The following is a 20824-nucleotide window of genomic DNA, read 5'->3' as shown; positions in this document are numbered from 1 at the left end:
ACGGCAGCCACAGTCCCATAGGGACTGCGAACGGCTCCCGTCCCATTGACTGCCGTGTACGGCGTCTGTGTGGGAACTGCGCATGCGCCGCTCCCACACAGTCCTATTCGAAATTGGCGCCGTCCGGCGCCATTTTCCTGTGGACCGGAAGTCGCGGCCGGACAGTAATATTACTACTTCCGGTCGCGGCTTCCGGACTTGTGCACATGGAACAGCGGCAGCAAACGGAGCGGACGGGCCGGAGGGAGCCGCGGCGGCAGGAGCAGGTAAGAGATTTCAATGTATGTTAGTGTTTGTGTGTGTTTACTACTGTATGTAAACCTACTACACTGTGGGTTACCTCAAAAAATGGCGACACACAGTGTAGGAGGTTAAACCTTTCAAACCCCTCGTTTGTCCCGGCACTAGCCAGGATAAAGGAGGGGGGGGATGCTGAGAGCTCACTAGAGCGAGGGCTTTTAACCCAATGTTGCAATGCTGCAATTTGGGAACAGCCCCATCTAGTGGCCAAAAATGGGTAGTATTATAAATTAGAAATAATTTATAATATTTCCTGGCTCGTGCCAAAAAAAAAAAAAAATTTGAACAATGTTTAATCACCCACACACTAAATGTTTAATTTTTTAAAAAAAAACATGTTTTTCTGGCAACACATTCCCTTTAAAGAGGCTCTGAAACCAGATTATAAGTGCCCTTTATCCTACATAATGTGATTGGCGCTGGAATGTAGATAAGTGGTTTTTATTTTGAAAAACAAAAATTTTTTAGCAAGTCGAGCAATTTTAGATTTAGTGTCCAATCAGCATCACACTTCTCATTGTTCCAGCGTGATTGTGCAGTGAAAGAAGCCGGGCTGGAACAATAAGTGTATGATGCCGATTGGTCAGCGTCATAAACTGGTCTTTACAACGCCCAGTTGGTCAAATGTAAAAAGACGCCCAGTTGTCTATTAACTGGTTCCCAACCGCTGGCTGTGTTTTTACGGCCAGCGGTCAGGGTCCTTAAAACCTGAGCCATAGACTTAATCCGGCTCAGATTTTAACTTGCTGCCCGAGCAGCTGAATGTCGGGTCTCCGGCTGTCAGTGAATGCCGGGGACCCTGAGGAAAGGATAGAAGCAGATTTCACTGCTTATCTTCTCTGATCACTTGTACACAGCGCTCAATGAACACTGTGTATAGGAATAGAAGCAGCAGCCACGCCGCTGTCTATTGCGCCCAGTGTTCATGACTGGTCACCTGATCGCCGGGTGCCGTTAGTGACAGACTGCTGCTGGGTCTTACTAGACCCAGCATAGCCCTATTAGTGACAATTAGCTGCTGTGCAGTTACAGTGGAAGATAGTGTAAGAGAATATATATAGGTTTTTTTGACTTTTGAGGGACAGACCATAGTAATAAAAAAACCACCCCAAAAAGTTACCCCCGGCAATCATTGTTGTAACGCTAGCCCGGACCCAATTACCCTAAAATAGACATGTAATATATTAAAATCTACGGTAGACAATGACGATCACATATAGGTCTATTTTAGGGTAAAACATTACGACAAAAAAAAAAAAACTGAAATGTAAGCTTATTTTTTTTTTATTTTCAAACTTTAATAAAAAGGCTAAAATAGCAAAAAGGTGTATAAAAATAAATAAATAAAAAGAAACCTACATTGTCTACGGAAAAGACAATCGCAAAAAACACATCGCTAGCCCAACAAATAAAAATGTTAGCCATTTAACTAACACATGCTAAAAAGGGCTAAACTGTCTGGTCCTGAAGGCGCAAGATAGCCCGGTAATGAACTGGTTAAGAAACTAATTAGAAATAAAAATTGCTCATAACCTGCTCAAAAATTATTGTTTTTTAAAATAAAAACCAGTTATCTACATTACAGCGCTGATCAGATTATGTAGGAGATAGGGAATTTATAATAGGGTGACAGAGACTCTTTAAAGGGAACCTGTCACCAGCATTTCACCTAGTGAACGCTACTTATCCCTCACTGGCCACCGTTCATTACCGTTATCCTCTCTCCTAAACTCCTCCTCCGACTGTAAATAACGGTCTGCAAACATTTCACGCTTTTTATCGTAATAATCCATTGTCCCTTTGTGCGCACACCCCAGAAGAGGACATCTATGTACAAACACAGGATTTTGTGTGCTGGGGAAGGCGAGGAGCTGTCAATCAAAAGTAAGGAGGCGGGGTAAACTCGGAAAGACGATCTGACTCTTTTCAAACGACGATATAACTTTTCTGCTCATTAGCATACGGTGTGGGAACACTAAAAAGCTGAATACTAAAGCTACAGAGCCGACTAAGACAATTGTAGGTTATAGAAAAATGATTTTTCACCCACTACCACCAGGTATTGCTGGTGTAATAGGTGAAATGCTGGTGACAGGTTCCCTTTAAACAAGGAGATAGTAACAACTGCTAACAAAGGAACTGCCCATTATAAGCTAGATTGCTGATTAGGCCAGCGCTCAACCACTTGTTTATTGGAGTTGACAAAATGAAAACATTAACGGCACCAAGTATTTGCCGATTAGAGAGAAGCTACAACATTACTTACAGCTGTGCCCCATATGTAGACTGTAGAGTTGCCATCAGTGACTATTGCAGGCTACTTCGTGTCCCCATTGCCTCAGTCACTTGAACTGAACGGTTTCTACAGGCAACTCCCACTTAACCCTCTCACAAACAGCACAGGAAATCTTCCACGCCTCTAACACCATAGGAACATAAAATACTGACCATCTTTGAACCCTGTTGCACATCCAGTCCAAAAATGCCAGGAAAAGATAGTTCAGCTATTTAAGTGCTGGTTAAACGACACCATAGCAGAAATCAGATAAGTCATGGGCTCGATCAAAGAGCAGAACAGAAACCCCAAACGCAGGTGTGAACCCAGGTCATTAGTACAGGTCTACAAAGAGCGGCTAGCAGCAGACTAGAACTACAAAATGAATACATCTTCAGATAAGCATCATGTACATTCAGATTACTCACCCTCAAAGCCAGGCGGCCTGTTGGCTCCTTCATTGCAGATCCTGGTAGTCTAAGAAAAAAGCAAGGACCCATGTAAAAACCACAGAAATAAACCCCCAACATACCAGGCCCACTAGGTATAGAACGTGCTCTACATAAAGTGGATTGCACGCTACACCACGGAGGAAAGCCTGCTGAACATAACTAGTCACTACAGCGTGGCTGCACTAACTCACTACATCAAAATACAAACCACCCATATAATAAATGCAGCACAAGTCTTACTTATAGATCCAATATGACGTAGCATAATAAGGAGCCATTAAAAGGAGCTCGGGAAACAGACGAACACGTGCTCATCACACCCAACATGGCGGCGGCGGTAGCGGGCTCGGTGACCCTGGAAACACCCGCATGCTGCCACTATAAACAAAAGGCTGATAGAACTTCTACACCCAGAAATAAAATCCAGTCATCTATGAACCAAAAAAAAAAAACCACCGCGCCAAAATCCTGCAGCTCCACACTTACCTCCTATGACACGCGAACCAAAGTGAAAGCAACGCGCCTGTTCTTGTCTTTATATACCCGCGCTACAATAGGACGTGACGACGGCGGAGGGCGGGGCTTTCTCAATAGCGCGATGTTAATTCAAGTCACGTGTAGCCATTTTCCCGGAGACTACCGGTGAACAATTACATGGTGCAGCATGTATTATGTAATTGTTAAATTATTGTATGTGGAATGCTAACAATGGGAAAACATCTTAACATATTAACGTAAAGGGAAGGATTAGCAAGAGTGCAAAGGAAAAGTGGCTGAGCTGTCCGTAGCAACATATTTTCCTAAGGCCATTTGGAACCTGGCTTTTTTTCCCCTTACCCCTAGTTTTAAAACTTTCCCGCCATATTTGTTTATTTTACCAATCACCAATTGGTATACAAGTTTGCTACAGGCATCAGCACTATGTGGGCAGTTTTGCACACACATACAGCTTCCTCTATGACTAGGATGTGCTGCCCGATCAATGAATACGTTGGAGCAAAAAAAAATTGGTTGCAAAAGTGTACATGACCTTCAAAGATAAATACATGAGAGAAGGTGCCGAGGATATGTTTCCTTTATAAGATGTATGTATCTCACACTCACTTACCCACAACAGTCGTGTTCAATAGTTTATAAATCCCATATAAACAGAAGAAGGCAACCATGGCACTCACCAGGTGAGGAGCACTTCTTTATCGTACTATAAATCAGCAGGACGGACAATTTATGGTACAATAAAGAAGTGCTCATTCTGTGAGGGCCCATGGTTGTGTGACGGATGCAGGGGCGGACTAAGGGTACCATGGGCCCCGGGCACTTTTTCAAGTCTGCCCCCCCCCCGACCTCTGAAGACAGAACTTTGAAGACGCTGTACCGTATATCTTTGCAGATTTCTGGTTCGGCGGACACAGATCTGGAACGGTTTTGAATTAGCTGTAAAAGCAGAATGAGCCATACAGAAGAGAAAAAACTGAATATTTTCAGATACTAAAGTGGTCAGGAGCGTTATAACTTTTTTATTTTTGCGTCAATGGAGTGGTGTGTGAAGGATTATTTTTTTGCGGGAGGAGTTGTAGTTTTTATTGGCACCATTTAAAAGTACCATATAATGGGTGAATTGGAAAAAATTTAGATTCCTCGACGGTTATTTGGGTTTAGTTTTTATATTGTCTGTATACATTTACCTTCTCAGACCCAAAACCGAGCTCAGTACATATATACCACACCAGAACCAAGCTCAGTACATATATACCACACCAGAACCAAGCTCAGTACATATATACAGCCCCAGAACCAAGCTCAGTACATATATACATCCCCAGAACTAAGCTCAGTACATATATACATCCCCAGAAGCAAGCTCAGTACATATATACAGCCCCAGAACCAAGCTCAGTACATATATACAGCCCCAGAACTAAGCTCAGTACATATATACAGCCCCAGAACCAATCTCAGTACATATATACAGCACCAGAACAAATACAGTTCAGTACAGAGATCATTTGCAAATTCAGTTTAACCCCTGCTGTATAAATTTGTACGACATAAAACAACAGCTCCCTGTACAGCCTGAACAATGGTTAGGATATGCTGGGAGTTTCTGTTTAACAAAAAAGAATGCTACCATCTGTATCTCGCTGCAGATCATACAGTGACTACAGTACTGATCAGTCACAGGGAGAATAAACATTTACATTGAGTGACTCACAGGTGACGTGTCAGGTTCTTTTTCATTCTTTTTTCTATTTTTTCTACTATACACTGTGCCCTGAATATAATAGTACTATACACTGTACTCCTGAATATAATAGTACTATATACTGTTCTCCTGAATATAATAGTACTATACACTGTGCCCCTGAATATAATAGTACTATACACTGCACTCCTGAATATAATAATACTATACACTGTACTCCTGAATATAATAGTACTATACACCTGAATATAATAGTATTATACACTGTACTCCTGAATATAATAGTATTATACACTGTGCCCCTGAATTAAATTGTGTCAAACACTGTAAAGTAAAACACCACACACACTAACAATGCCCCCTGTAGATAGCGACAGTCACAATGCCCCCTGTACATAGTGCCAGTTACAATGCCCTCTGTAGAAAATGTCCCCTGTAGATAGCGCCAGTTACAATGCCCTTTTTAGAAAATAAAGAGGATGGTCCAGCGCAGTGTCAAGTTTAAAGGGAATGTGTTGCTAGCAAAAAATGCATTTTTTTTTTTTAGTTATACAATTAGTGTATAGGTGATTAAACATTGTTCTAATTTTTTTATTTCTTTCACGAGTCAGGAAATATTATAAATTAGATTCTAATTTATAATATTTCCCAGCACTGGTCACTAGATGGAGCAATTCCCAAAATTGCAGCATTGCATGTGGTAAAGCAACCACATTGCTTTATGCTGCAAAACTGGCAAAAAATCCCTCGCTCTAGTGAGCTCTCAGAATCCCCCCTCCTTTATCCTGGCTAGTGCCGGGAGAAACGAGGGGTTTGAACGGTCTAACCTCCTACACTGTGTGTCGCCATTTTTTGAGCTAACACACAGTGTAGAAGGTTAACATACAGTAGTAAACACACTGAAACACGAACATACATAGAAATCACTTACCTGCTCCTGTCGCCGCCGCTCCCTCCGGTCCGTCCGCTCCGTCTGCTGCCGCTGCTCCAAGTGCACAAGTCCGGAAGCCGCGACCGGAAGTAGTAATCTTACTGTCCGGCCGCGACTTCCGGTCTACAGGAAAATGGCGCCGGACGGCGCTCAGTTCAACTTGGACTGTGTGGGAGCGGCGCATGCGCCGTTCCCACACAGACGGCGTACACCATAGTGGATGGAACGGGCCCCGTTCGCATTCACTATGGGACTGTAGCTGCCGTATTCCATGTCTGTATGTGTCGTTAATCGACACATACAGAAATGGAAAAAAAAATGGCAGCCCCCATAGGGAAGAAAAAGTAAAAAAATAAAAAAAAGTAACACACAAACACACAAATAAATTGTTATGGCAGGAAGAAGGGGAAGGGGATAAGTGAGCCCTAATCTACCCACCGCCGCCCTGTCCCTGCCTACTTGCAACGACCCGCCCTAGGCGACGGGTTACAACTTGGCGGCGGTCCCTACGCTGACTAAGTGCAAGGGAATACAAACAGGGAACAAGCAAGGGAAGGGGCAGTAGCCCACGGAACACCGTGAGGAAACCAGAGTGGTCAACGAGCAGTCAGAATCAGGATGTCACGAAGTATACGAACGCAGAGCAAGGAGCAGGAAGCAAGCCGGGGTCAGAGCGAAGCAGGATAAGCGGCAGCTGTAGCAAGGCTGAAGCAAGGCAGTAGCAGGCTGGAGCAAGGCTGGAGCAAGGCTGGAGCAGAGCCAGGAAACCAGGAAGAATCACAAGCAATGAGGAAGAGAAAATGGCAGGTATAAATGGACAGGGGGCGGAGCTAACTCCGACTGACCAGGCCGCAATAGGCTCTCCCACTCCTGAACCTGCCACCCTGATTGGTGGGAGCCGGAGTCAGTCTAAGAGGTCCGGCCTCAGGTGTCGATTGATTAATCCTGGGAGTATCCACAGACGTAGTGCCTGGCAGATCCTTTACATAAATACAAAAGTTTTTTATAAAACACTAACCTCAAACTGATATAAAAAATTTTTTTTTGGCGACACTATTCCTTTAAAAAGGAAATATAATTCCCAATTTTATTGGAGATAAGATTAAAAAACAAAAGGGAGACGCAGTCTCAAGGTGGATGTAGTAGCGGGCTGATAGCCTGAGCCTACGCGTTTCAAGCACACACGGTGCTCTTAGTCATGGCAGAAGAATCTTATCTCCAATAAAATTGGGAATTATATTTCCTTTTTAAACTTGACACTGCGCTGGACCATCCTCTCTATTTTCTTGCAGTCTCTACCGCTGGCCGTCACGGGGATCCGTGCGAAGTGTCTGGAGACGCAACTACCGGTGAGCTGGAGGTTTCCTCCCTATTTCTACTACAATGCCCTTTTTAGATAATGTTCCCTGTAGACAGCGCTAGTTAAAATGCCCTCTGCAGATAATGTCCCCTGTAGATTGTGGCAGTTACAATGCCCTATGTAGATAACGTCCCCTGTAGATTGTGCCAGTTACAATGCCCTATGTAGATAACGTCCCCTGTAGATTGTGCCAGTTACAATGCCCTATTTAGATAACGTCCCCTGTAGATTATGCCAGTTACAATGCCCTATTTAGATAACGTCTCCTGTAGATTGTGCCAGTTACAACGCCCTAAGTAGATAATGCCCCCTGCATCTTTTACCCTCAACGCTGCCCAGAACAAAAAAAAAAACATTCTCACCTGTCCCCGTTCCCACTTCTTCCTCCAGTGACGCAGGACTGGTCAGAGACCAGAGGGCGTCATCCAGCGTAATGGCGCATTCAGCGTGATGACATCATCGCGCCGACTATGTCATTAGTAAAGCGCCGAATGGGAGGAAGGGAACGGATAGTTCACTGTCTCGCCAGCGCTACAGTAAGCAATTGTATCCGCATCCTAAGGATGCAGATATAATTGGGTGTGAGGTCCCGCTTCACGCTGGTTCTCTGAATCGGCTGTAAATTTAACAGCCGGTACGGGAGAACCAGGTTGAACTGGGCCCCCTTCCAGCCTCTGGCCCCGGGCACTTGCCCAGATTGCCCCTGGAAGGATGGTTTATTTGCTTATATTCTCTGTATGAAATTACATTATGAGTTATCAAGCAGGATGCCGAATTACTAAGAAATGTATTCTCCATTTTGTAATGAACTTTCCTCTATATAATTCAAAGAAATATCTTATCATAATATGGCCTTCATACATTCCCATTGTAGCGGGGTGGCTGAACTCCCAGACATAAAGTGCAACTATTTCTCATTATTATATATAACCTAGAAGAAAAAGATGCTGAGAAACAACGAAATATGCAAAAATAGAAAAATACTTTATAGAAATTACATAATGACATACAATAAATAAAAGAATCCATAAACCAACAGGTTAAAAAAGGACAATGGGCTATGCATCTCACAGATAAGCAAATAGTTTGCTGTGCTCTCTACTTTTGCATCCATCATGTGTATGTTATATCCCTGTAACTTGCTTTAGCACTCTCCTGTGTACCATTACCTTCCCTTATGTTTATATGGACTTTATAATTTACTCCTATTACCACCCTATATTAAATATGCTTATGTAGCACATTGTTATATGCCCTCTGTAGATACTGCCACAGCCCCCCTGTAGGTAGTGCCACACAGCCCCCGTGTAGGTAGTGCACCACAGCCCCCTTTTACATAGCACCCCCCCCCCCCATAGATGGCATCCCCTACCTTCCTGTACATAGCGCCACTGTAGAGGACCGTTCCAGAAGTCCCTGACTTCAATGTCCATATTTGGAGAGTGAAGTCAGGGACTTCTCCTGAATCTGAATCACCGGCCACAGCGCCGGGGATTCTGCTTCAGGAGTAGGGGACCGCTCCAGGAGAAGTCTCTGATGTGACTGTCCAAATTTGGAGAGTGAAGTTAGGGACTTCTCCTGGAGCGGAATACCCGGCCACGGCTTAGTCAAAAAATCGGCCGTGTGAATAGCCCCATTTGGAGTCTATTGTTCCTACTGCGGCCGTATGACGGCCGTTCAAAAAACGTCCGTCACACGGCCGGGATTTCCGGTCGTGTGAATAGGGCCTAGCAGTAAGTAGGTAGGGGGAGGGTATTAAGTTGGTTTTATATTTCAAGAAATTCAACAGGAACATTTTGTGATCGCGATATTGCATGCGCATAACATCGTATAGCATTGTTTGTACATATACGACAACATAGCAGTTACGCTACACTCCCCAACCTGGTTATAACGCTGTCAGCAGTTTTCAAGAAACTGCTGACAGGTTCCCTTTAAAATTTGACTTTGCAATAGATGTAAAAATGTATCTCTAATATAACAATCATCCATATTGTTTATTTCGGAGTTGGAAAGCTTGTTGGGAAATGGTTATACAAGAACAGATTTTTGCATTATACTGTGTATGGGAGGGAGGGGGGCATTATACTGTGTATGGGAGGGAGGGGGGCATTATACTGTGTATGGGAGGGAGGGGGGCATTATACTGTGTATGGGAGGGAGGGGGCATTATACTGTGTATGGGAGGGAGGGGGGCATTATACTGTGTATGGGAGGGAGGGGGGCATTATACTGTGTATGGGAGGGAGGGGGGGGGGCATTATACTGTGTATGGGAGGGAGGGGGGGCATTATACTGTGTATGGGAGGGAGGGGGGGGCATTATACTGTGTATGGGAGGGAGGGGCGGCATTATACTGTGTATGGGAGGGAGGGGGGGCATTATACTGTGTATGGGAGGGAGGGGGGCATTATACTGTGTATGGGAGGGAGGGGGCATTATACTGTGTATGGGAGGGAGGGGGCATTATACTGTGTATGGAAGGGAGGGGGGCAATATACTGTGTATGGGAGGGAGGGGGGGGGGCATTATACTGTGTATGGGAGGGAGGGGGGCATTATACTGTGTATGGGAGGGAGGGGGGCATTATACTGTGTATGGGAGGGGGCATTATACTGTGTATGGGAGGGAGGGGGCATTATACTGTGTATGGGAGGGTGGGGGGGCAATATACTGTGTATGGGAGGGAGGGGGGGCATTATACTGTGTATGGGAGGGAGGGGGGCATTATACTGTGTATGGGAGGGAGGGGGGCATTATACTGTGTATGGGAGGGAGGGGGGCATTATACTGTGTATGGGAGGGAGGGGGCATTATACTGTGTATGGGAGGGAGGGGGGCATTATACTGTGTATGGGAGGGAGGGGGGGCATTATACTGTGTATGGGAGGGAGGGGGGGCATTATACTGTGTATGGGAGGGAGGGGGGGCATTATACTGTGTATGGGAGGGAGGGGGGGCATTATACTGTGTATGGGAGGGAGGGGGGCATTATACTGTGTATGGGAGGAAGGGGGATTATATTGTGTATGGGAGGGAGGGGGGCATTATACTGTGTATGGGAGGGAGGGGGGCATTATACTGTGTATGGGAGGGAGGGGGGCATTATACTGTGTATGGGAGGGAGGGGGGGCATTATACTGTGTATGGGAGGGAGCGGGGGGCATTATACTGTGTATGGGAGGGAGGGTGGGGAATTTAAAGGGAATGTGTTGCTAGAAATTATTATTATTTTTTTTTTTCAGTCAAACAGTTAGTGTATACATGATTAGACATTGTTAGAATTTTTTTTAATTTTTTCACAAGTCAGGAAATATTATAAATTAGATTCTAATTTATAACATTTTCCTGTGCTGGTCAGTAGAGGGAGCAATTCCCAAAATTACAGCATTGGCATGTGGTAAAGCAACCACATTGCTTTATGCTGCAAATTTGGTGTAAACACACACGCTCTAGTGAGCTCACAGAATCCCCCCTCCCTTATCCTGGCTAGTGCCAGGAGAAAGGAGGGGATTGAATGTTCAAGCCTCCTACACTGTGTGCCGCCATTATTTGAGCGAATACACAGTGTAGTAGGCTTACATACAGTGGTAATCACACAGTAAAACACGAACAAACACTGACATAACTTACCTGCTCCTGCCGCCGCCGCTCCCTTCGGTGCGTCCGCACCCTCCGCTCCTTGTGCTTGTCTCAGACCACATGTCCGGAAGCCGCAACCGGAAGTAGTCATCTTACTGTCCGGCCGCGGCTTCCGGTCCACAAGAAAATAGCGCCGGATGTCGCTCGGCCGAAGACCTTCCATTTGGACTGTGTGGGAGCGGCGCATGCGCCGTTCCCACACAGACGGCGTACAGCATAGTGAATGGAACGGCTCCCGTTCGCATTCTCTATGGGGCTGTTTGTGCCGTATTCCATGTCTGTATGTGTCGTTAATCGACACATACAGAGATGAAAAAAAAAAATGGCAGCCCCCATAGAGAAGAAAAGTTTGAAAAAAAAAAAGTAAAACACAAACACACAAATAAATAATTTTTTGTTTAAATAAAACACTAAAATCAAATTTATCTTAAAAATGTTTTTTTCGCGACACCCGTCCTTTAAGCTATGCCACTAATCACTCACATCTCCTTCCTCAGTCTTCCGGCTGTGGACGGAGCTAACTGGTGGTTGGGCTGTGAGCGGCACTCTATGTGGGCGGAGCTCTATGTGAGCTTCGGACACCATGTCCTCGGTTATATAATAGATTGTAATCACTGTTACCGAGGTTTTCACGAACATTGACAACAATCTCTGCATTAAGAGAAATTACCAGATCCAACAGAGTTTCACCTCTAGTCGGGTCTTCCACAAACCGGCCCATAAAATTTTCCTGCAACAGGTTCAGGAAATGTCTCCCCTTTACAGTTGAAGCCGAACCATGGCACCAATTAATATCCCGGTAATTAAAATCTCCCATTATTACTACAGTACCCGCCTGTGCAGCCCGATCCATCTGTTTATATAGCTGACCTTCCATCTCCTCAGTTATGTATAGATTACACCAAAAGTAATTTTTTCAGTGTTTACCTCCCTTTCTAGTTCCACCCACAAGGTTTCAACCTCCTCATAGTCTTCACCCTCTAATGTCTCTTTCACACTCGCCTTCATATCACTTCTCACATACAGACATACACCACCACCTTTCCTATTTGTCCTGTCTTTCCGAAACAGTGTAAAACCCTGTAGATTTACAGCCCAATCATGTGAGTCCAGCCATGTTTCAGCAACACCAACTATATCAATATGTTCCTCCAGTACCAAGGCCTCTAGCTCCCCCATTTTGCTTGCTAGACTTCTGCCATTTGTGAACATACACTTTAACTTGCCTTTCAGTTTTTCACTTTCAGTATCAGAAATTTGATTATTTTACATTATTTGGGCATTTTTATCTTCACTGCTGTTTTGTAACAAAAGGATCTCCTTATCTTGTTGCCTAGTCCTCGCCCCACAGTCTGTTTCTCCCCCCACCAATATAGTCTAACCCCTCTTTAACCCCTTAACGCCGAAGGACGGATATATCCGTCCTCTGCAGCTGCTAGTTCGCGCAGGAGGACGGATATATCTGCCAGTGTACCCATGCGATCAGCGGCAGGAGCACGGCTGTTATACACAGCCTGGCTCCTGCTGCAACTGCCGGAATCGAAGCGCTCTCCGGTTCCGGCAGTTTAACCCATTAAATGCTGCTGTCAATAGTGACAGCGACATCTAATGTGTTTGACAGAGGGAGGGAGCTCCCTGTCACCCCATCGGCGCCCCCGCAAAGAAATCGCGGGTCGCCGTCGGGTTTCCGTGGCAGCCGGGGGCCTAGCAAAGACCCCCAGGTCTGCCTTCAGCAAATGCCTGTTAGGCCATGCCGGAGGCATGACCTAACAGATTGCCTGTCAGTTTTACACTGACAGGCAATAATGCTTTGATATACTAAGTATACCAAAGCATTATATATGCGATCAGCAGATCGCATAGTGAAGTCCCCTGGTGGGACTAAAAAAAAAAATGTAAATCAGTTAAATAAAGTTTGTGAAAAAAAAAAAAAAAAAATTACAGTCAAAATCAAATAAAACTACTTTTTTTGCCCAAAAAGTGGTTTTATTTAGTGAAAGTGTCAAAACAAATAACACAGGCACATATATGGTATCCACGCAATCGTAACAACTTGAAGAATAAAATGAACACATTAATTAAACCGCCGGATGAACGGCGTCCAAAAAAAAAAGCAAAAAACAACGGCAAAATTCTCTCTTTTCTCCCATTCCCCCAATAAAAAATTAAATAAAAGTTAATCTATAAATCCTATGTACCCCAAAATAGTACTAATGAAAACTACACATTGTCCCGCAAAAATCAAGCCCACATACGGCCCTATCGACGGAAAAATAAAAAAATTACGACTCTTGGAATGCGGCGATGCAAAAACAAGTAATTTTTTTCTAAAAGGCTTTTTATTGTGCAAACATAGGAAAACATATAATACCTATACATATTTGGTATCCCGTATATGTGCCGACCCATAGAATAAAGTTAACATGTTATTTACGCTGCATAGTAAACGGCGTAAATTTATAACGTGAAAATTAATGCTGGAATAGCTGCTTATTTTCAATTCTCCCCTAAAATAAAGTTAATAAAAGTTAATCAATATATTATAAGCATCTAAAAATGGTACAATTACGAAATACAACTCGTCCCTCAAAAAACAAGCCCTTATACAGCTATGTCGACGGAATAAAAAAAAAGTTACGACTCTTGGAATGCGACCGTGAAAAAACAAAAAATAATCCTTGGTCATTAAGGGGTTAACCTAACTACCCCTTTATTTTTTACATTGAACTCCCTTCTCAGTCCTAGTTTAAATACTCCGCCATCCCAGCTAGAATTGTACTTGAGTTCATTAACTCTCTTTTACGTGATTGATGTTTTCTTTTGAAAATCAATGAAAATGTATTGAAATGAAACAAAAACCTTGATACTTACACTACCGTTCAAAAGTTTAGGGTCACTTAGAAATTTCCTTATTTTTGAAAGAAAAGCACAGTTTTTTTCAATGAAGATAACATTAAATTAATCAGAAATACACTCTATACATTGTTAATGTGCTAAATGACTATTCTAGCTACAAACGTCTGGTCTTTAATGCAATATCTACAGTACATAGGTGTATAGAGGCCCATTTCCAGCAACTATCACTCCAGTGTTCTAATGGTACATTGTGTTAGCTAACTGTGTTAGAAGGCTAATGGATGATTAGAAAACACTTGAAAACCCTTGTGCAATTATGTTAGCACCGCTGTAAACAGTTTTGCTGTTTAGAGGTGCTATAAAACTGACCTTCCTTTGAGCTAGTTGAGAATCTGGAGCATTACATTTGTGGGTTCGATTAAACTCTCCAAATGGCTAGAAAAAGAGAGCTTTCATGTGAAACTCGACAGTCTATTCTTGTTCTTAGAAATGAAGGCTATTCCATGCGAGAAATTGCCAAGAAACTGAAGATTTCCTACAACGGTGTGTACTACTCCCTTCAGAGGACAGCACAAACAGGCTCTAACCAGAGTAGAAAGAGAAGTGGGAGGCCCCGCTGCACAACTGAGCAACAAGACAAGTTTACATTAGAGTCTCTAGTTTGAGAAATAGACGCCTCACAGGTCCTCAACTGGCAGCTTCATTAAATAGTACTCGCAAAACGCCAGTGTCAACGTCAACAGTGAAGAGGCGACTCCGGGATGCTGGCCTTCAGGGCAGAGTGGCAAAGAAAAAGCCATATCTGAGACTGGCTAATAAAAGGAAAAGATTAATATGGGCAAAAGCCAACAGACATTGGACAGAGGAAGATTGGAAAAAAGTGTTATGGACGGACGAATTGAAGTTTGAGGTGTTTGGATCACACAGAAGAACATTTGTGAGACGCAGAACAACTGAAAAGATGCTGGAAGAGTGCCTGACGCCATCTGTCAAGCATGGTGGAGGTAATGTGATGGTCTGGGGTTGCTTTGGTGCTGGTAAAGTGGGAGATTTGAATAAGGAAGGCTATCACTCCATTTTGCAACGCCATGCCATACCCTGTGGACAGCGCTTGATTGGAGCCAATTTCATTCTACAACAGGACAATGACCCAAAGCACACCTCCAAATTATGCAAGAACTATTTAGGGAAGAAGCAGGCAGCTGGTATTCTATCTGTAATGGAGTGGCCAGCGCAGTCACCAGATCTCAACCCCATAGAGCTGTTGTGGGAGCAGCTTGACCGTATGGTACGCAAGAAGTGCCCATCAAGCCAATCCAACTTGTGGGAGGGGCTTTTGGAAGCATGGGGTGAAATTTCTCCCGATTACCTCAGCAAATTAACAGCTAGAATGCCAAAGGTCTGCAATGCTGTAATTGCTGCAAATGGAGCATTCTCTGACGAAAGCAAAGTTTGAAGGAGAAAATTATTATTTAAAAAAAAATCATTATTTCTAACCTTGTCAATGTCTTGACTATATTTTCTAGTCATTTTGCAACTCATTTGATAAATATAAGTGTGAGTTTTCATGGAAAACACAAAATTGTCTGGGTGACCCTAAACTTTTGAACGGTAGTGTATATATAAAAAAAATACAAAAAAAATTTTAAATACAAAAAAAAATAATTTCATTTGTTCGTTTAGTGTTACAAAATAATGAACCGCAGAATGTTCTCTGCAGAGCAGGCATACGCCATGCTATGTTCTATCAGTTCCGGCAGCGGTACGGACACTGCGTCAGAAGCAGAACTTGGCTCAGAAAGCGACACAGGTTCTGCTTCTGCCGCTGCACCCCCCAGCCCTATGGTGGTGGACGCAGCTGTCACCGATGAAGGGTCAGGAGCAGGGCCTAGTAATGTAGTCCCTCCCGCAATGTGGGATCCTGCAGTTTCTTTCTCCCCCCAAATTCCGCCATTTACAGCGACTCCAGGCATCAACACTGATGTCGCAAATTTTACTCCCTATAATTTTTTTAATTTTTTATAGGCGATCAGGTCCTGGAACTAATTGTCCAGCAGACAAATTTATACGCCAGGCAATTTGTCACCCAAAATCCCATGTCTTACTATGCCAGAGGATGGATCCCCACAACCGTCTGTGAGATTAATTTTTTTTGGGGAATTACCCTAAACATGGGGATAGTAAAAAAACCTTCTATCCGCTCCTACTGGGCTACCAGCGCTATCCATAGCACCCCTGTATTTGCTGCTGTCATGGCCATAACGCGCTACGAGACTCTAATGTGTTTCATGCACTTCTCAGACAACTCCCAAATCCCCCCAAGAAGTGACCCAGGCCATGATCGCCTCAACAAGTTAATTTGTAAACCCCAGGCCAAAAAATAGCGGTAGACGAGTCCCTTATGTCCTTCAAGGGCCGTCTATCGTTTCGCCAATACATCCCCTCCAAAAGAGCCCGATACGGTGTGAAGCTTTATAAGGTGTGCGAGAGCACAATGGGCTACACCTGTGCCTTTTTTATATATGAGGGCAGGGACCGCCACCTCAATCCCCCAGGATGCCCAGAGGATGTTGGCATTAGTGGGAAAATTGTCTGGGAACTCATGGTGCCATTCCTACAGAAAGGGTACCATGTGTATACCGACAATTATTACACCAGTGTCTCCCTGTATAAGTCCCTCCATGTTGCTAATACAGGGGCCTGTGGGACGGTGCGCAAAAATAGAGTCGGCTTCCCTCAACAACTGGTGTCCAGGCGAATAGAAAGGGGTGCGACACTCTCATTTGAAAGCAACCAGTTGCTCGCTGTCAAATGGAGTGACAAAAAGGAGGTTTACATGCTGACCACCGTGCATGAAGACACCACAGTGGCAGTGAGAGCGAAGGGTGCTACCTCTGATAAGAGGAAACCGGTCTGCGTGGTGGACTATAATAAGTTTATGGGGGGAGTCGATCTATCTGACGAGGTCCTACAACCGTACCTGGTCAAGCGCAAAACTAGGGCCTGGTATAAAAAGGTAGCTATCTATCTCATCCAGATGGCTATTTATGACAGCTATGTGCTGTACAAGACCCAGGGAACGCTCAGTTTCCTCCAATATCAGGAGAAAATTATAGAGCACCTCCTGTATGTCAAAAGACTCACTGAGCGCCCCTTCCTTGACCCCGTCCCTACAACTGAGAATAAGGAATACCCCCAAAGGAGATGCCTGGTGTGCAGTAAACATGGAAGGAGGAGGGATACCCGGTTTTACTGCCCCATGTGCCCTTCAAATCCAGGCCTGTGCAACTTCCCCTGTTTTGAGACCTATCACACCGTTTCTAATTATTGATTTTATATATAATTTAGGGAACACCAAAAAGGGTGGGGTGGGGGATACATTTTAGGGAGTCAATTTCATTTATTCATATTTTTTGCTTAGTTTTTGGGCTTTCCAAGGGACGGAGGGATTTTCACGGGGAGGTAGTAAAGTATTTATTTCAGACTGTAAAACTAATATTCCCCTTTGATTTTTTTATACATTTCTTGGACAATTAAATCCTGGACATGATCACTCACAAATGAATACGGTTTATTGTGCAGGAGTCCACATCTGTCTATTCAGAACATGGACCCCCACAAGTGTTCTTGAAATAAAAAAGAAATGTGGGCATTGCATTTATTAGTAGATAAATACAACACCTGCGGTCCTGGTTACAAGAATAAATTGAGGATGTATTTCCTTTTTCTGATGACTATGTCCTGCCACATACGGCTGTTACATTCCCAATTCTGTACCGTGATATGGGCATGATATTTTTTTTTTTGAGGATCTCTAATAATCGAGCTGTTCCTTATCAATACACCATGGGCTTTGTTACAGTTCTTCTGGAAATACTGACATCATTTTGGGGATTAGTGATCCTTTACTGTTCCTATTGTTAAGGATCTGTCAGGCACAGCTTCTGTATCCACGCCCATAGGTAATCAGTCTGCACCTGCTTCTATGTCTGGACAGGCTGTGATAGGCTCTCCCACTCCTAAGCCTGCCATCCTGAGTGGTGGAAGATGGAGTCAGTCTCACAGACATAGAAGCAGGTGCAGACTGATTACCTATGGGCGTGGATACAGAAGCTGTGCCTGGCAGATCCTTAACACCTATAGATGGTTTTGGACACTGCCCCTTTATATATACTTTAACCGATTGGTTGTTTTGTGCACATAGTGGTTCCTACCTTGCCGGGCAGGGGCCTGTTATGGTGTGCCGCGTCACTTGGCACGTTCGTCCCTCATATAGGGATTGATGGAGCCAAAGAGACGTTGTACAACCAGTCACTGAAAAAAAACAAAAACCTTATCATGGCAGCCCTGCAGGTGTTCTTCTATCTAGGGAACAGACTCAAGTTTGCAACATAGTTGGATACATTTTCCTCCATTTTTTTGAAGATATTGCCCGTCACTCCAGTACAGATTATTTTTTCCCCTCTGACTGATTTTATATTAGGACAGAATTCTGTCCACAATGACATCATAATGGCACAGATGCGGGACAACTGCTTCTTCAGCAAGGCATAGTCATAAGTACAGGCAAATACGTCTATAGCAACATGCATCCGTTATGAATACACGGCTTCCCTTCTCTTTTGTATGCCGCACAAATTTATTAATATTTCTAACAAAATAACCTTCTACCACGTCTCCTCTATTTTATCTGGAAACGTAATAAGAATTTGAAGAAAACATTATATACCCATAGTGTCTGAAATAATACCCATTATTTCCTCCTTTAAAAATTTTTTGTTCCGCATGCTCACTACATCACTAGATGAATACCTTTAGGGGTTTAGTTTCTAAAATGGGGTCATTTCTGCGTGTTTTTTTGTTTTGTTCATGTAGCTCAATGCCTCTAAATGCATGATATGGGGCCTAGAATTTATTCAATTGTGCCCTGAAAGCCAAAGGGTGCTCCCTCTCTTTTTGGCCCAGCCACACGTCTAATAAGCAGATTGGGGCAACAATGGGAGTATTTTTGAAAACAGGAGAAACAGGGTGATAGATTTTGTGGTGTGTTTCTTCATTTTCATGTTCGCTTTACAAAGAAATCGGTCTTCAGACTGATACTTTTATGAAAAAAGTGAAATTACTTTTTTTTCACCTGCTATGTATTAAATTTAGCAAAAAACTGTGGGGTCAAAATTCTAACTATACCCCTACATAAATACCTTAAGGGGTCTAGTTTTCTAAATGGAGTCATTTATGGGGAGTTTCTATCGTTCTGGCAGCTCAAAGCCTCTGCAAATGTACAGTGGGGCCTAAAATATTTTCAAGCAAAATATGAGTCCTGAAAGTCTCCGGGTGCGCCCTTCCTTTTGGGCCCTGCCGTGAGTCCAGGCAACGCATTAGGGCCACAATGTGGGTATTTTTGACAACAGGAGAAACAGGGTGATAGATTTTGTGGTGTGTTTCTTCATTTTCATGTTCGCTTTACAAAGAAATCGGTCTTCAAACTGATACTTTTATGAAAAAAGTGAAACATTTTTTTTTTTTACCTGCTATGTATTAAATTTAGCAAAAAACTGTGGGGTCAAAATACTTACTATACCCCTAGATAAATACCTTAAGGGGTCTAGTTTTCTAAATGGGGTCATTTGTGGGGGTTTCCATCATTCTGAGACCTATGAGCCTCTGAAAACCTGGCTTGGTGCAGGAAAACAAAATGTACTTCAAAATTTATTCAATTTAATTCAAGTCCTCTAAATTGCTGAAAATGTATTTTATTTTTTCAAAAGTGCTGCCAAAATAGAGTAAAGAGATGGAAATACATATTTAATTTAAAAAAATTGTACAGTATGTGTGTATATATGTGACATATTGCAGTTAAAAATGGGGAAAAACTTTAATTTTTACAAAATTTCTTCAATTTTTCTATTTTTTTAATAATTTCCACAAATTGTATCAGTCTACTTTTACCACTAAAATAAAGTACAACATGTTACGAAAAAACAATGTCAGAATTACTTGGATATTCAAAACTTTCGCAAAGTTATTCTCTATTAAAGTTCAAACTAGCTTGGTCATTAAGGGGTTAAAAACACTAAAAAAAAAAAAACACAAAAAAGGACCAGAACTAACAGCAAATTCAACAGTGACACCTACTATACGCTTGTAAATTAATACTTGTTAGCACGGAGACACACTGTACAAACAGGGATATTTAACCCCAAAAAAACAGTATGTACTTACCTATTTTTTTCCTTTCACCAGTTGAGCTTTTACTCCACTGCTGGGGAAACGAAATGTTTTCCCTTTGTCTTCTCATGCAACATCCTTCTTGATACGATCGTGGTACCACGACTGTCCCATAGTTCAGGCCTCTCTTTAACCAGGCATATTAATTTCTCCACATCAAAAAAGCGTGGCATGGCTGCACTTCTATCCTGACAAACTCACCCACAATGATAAAACCAGCTCAACAAACACTTCCTGGTTTCTGCCTGTTTCTAGATCTTTTCAAAGACATTTACATGTAATTTGCAATTGATGCGTGAAAAACGCATGGCACATGGATGTGCGTCCGTGTGCTGTCCGTGATTTTCACGCACCCATTGACTTCAATGGGTGCGTGATGCGCAAAAAACGCATAAGTATAGGACATGCAGTGAGTTTCACGCAGCGGATACAAGCTGCGTGAATAACACTGAATGTCCCCATTGAATTGCATTGGTCCGTGTGACGTGCGTTGTTTTAACGTGCGTAACACGGACGTGAAATACGCTTGTGTGAATAAAGTGTAGCTAAACATTTAACAAACTTCTGACATGTCATA

The 20824-nt window shown here is 43.2% G+C and overlaps 1 protein-coding gene across 3 annotated transcripts in view; it reads right to left on the bottom strand.

Annotated features, from left to right (window-relative positions):
• LOC142655072 (dnaJ homolog subfamily A member 4-like) overlaps window positions 1-20824 on the bottom strand; it is a 125267-nt gene that overhangs the window by 2007 nt on the left and 102436 nt on the right. The window contains exons 1-2 of one of the 3 annotated variants that reach the window (XR_012849426.1): window positions 3514-3566; window positions 3004-3052 (exon numbers count right to left, since the gene is read on the bottom strand). Coding sequence is in view for 1 of the 3 variants with exons in the window: in XM_075828975.1 (XP_075685090.1) it covers window positions 3004-3052 (49 nt within the window). In the remaining 2 variants the exon portion in view is untranslated. Of the gene's footprint in view, window positions 1-3003; window positions 3053-3267; window positions 3409-3513; window positions 3567-20824 lie in introns of those variants that run through there. The other 2 variants (XR_012849432.1, XM_075828975.1) reach the window with 2 other exon arrangements.

This window comes from Rhinoderma darwinii, chromosome 1 (genome assembly GCF_050947455.1).
Source record: "Rhinoderma darwinii isolate aRhiDar2 chromosome 1, aRhiDar2.hap1, whole genome shotgun sequence".
In the NCBI taxonomy this organism is placed as follows: domain Eukaryota; kingdom Metazoa; phylum Chordata; class Amphibia; order Anura; family Rhinodermatidae; genus Rhinoderma; species Rhinoderma darwinii.
Note: the sequence above shows the minus strand (reverse complement) of the source record. Positions and strands in the feature narration are given on the sequence as shown.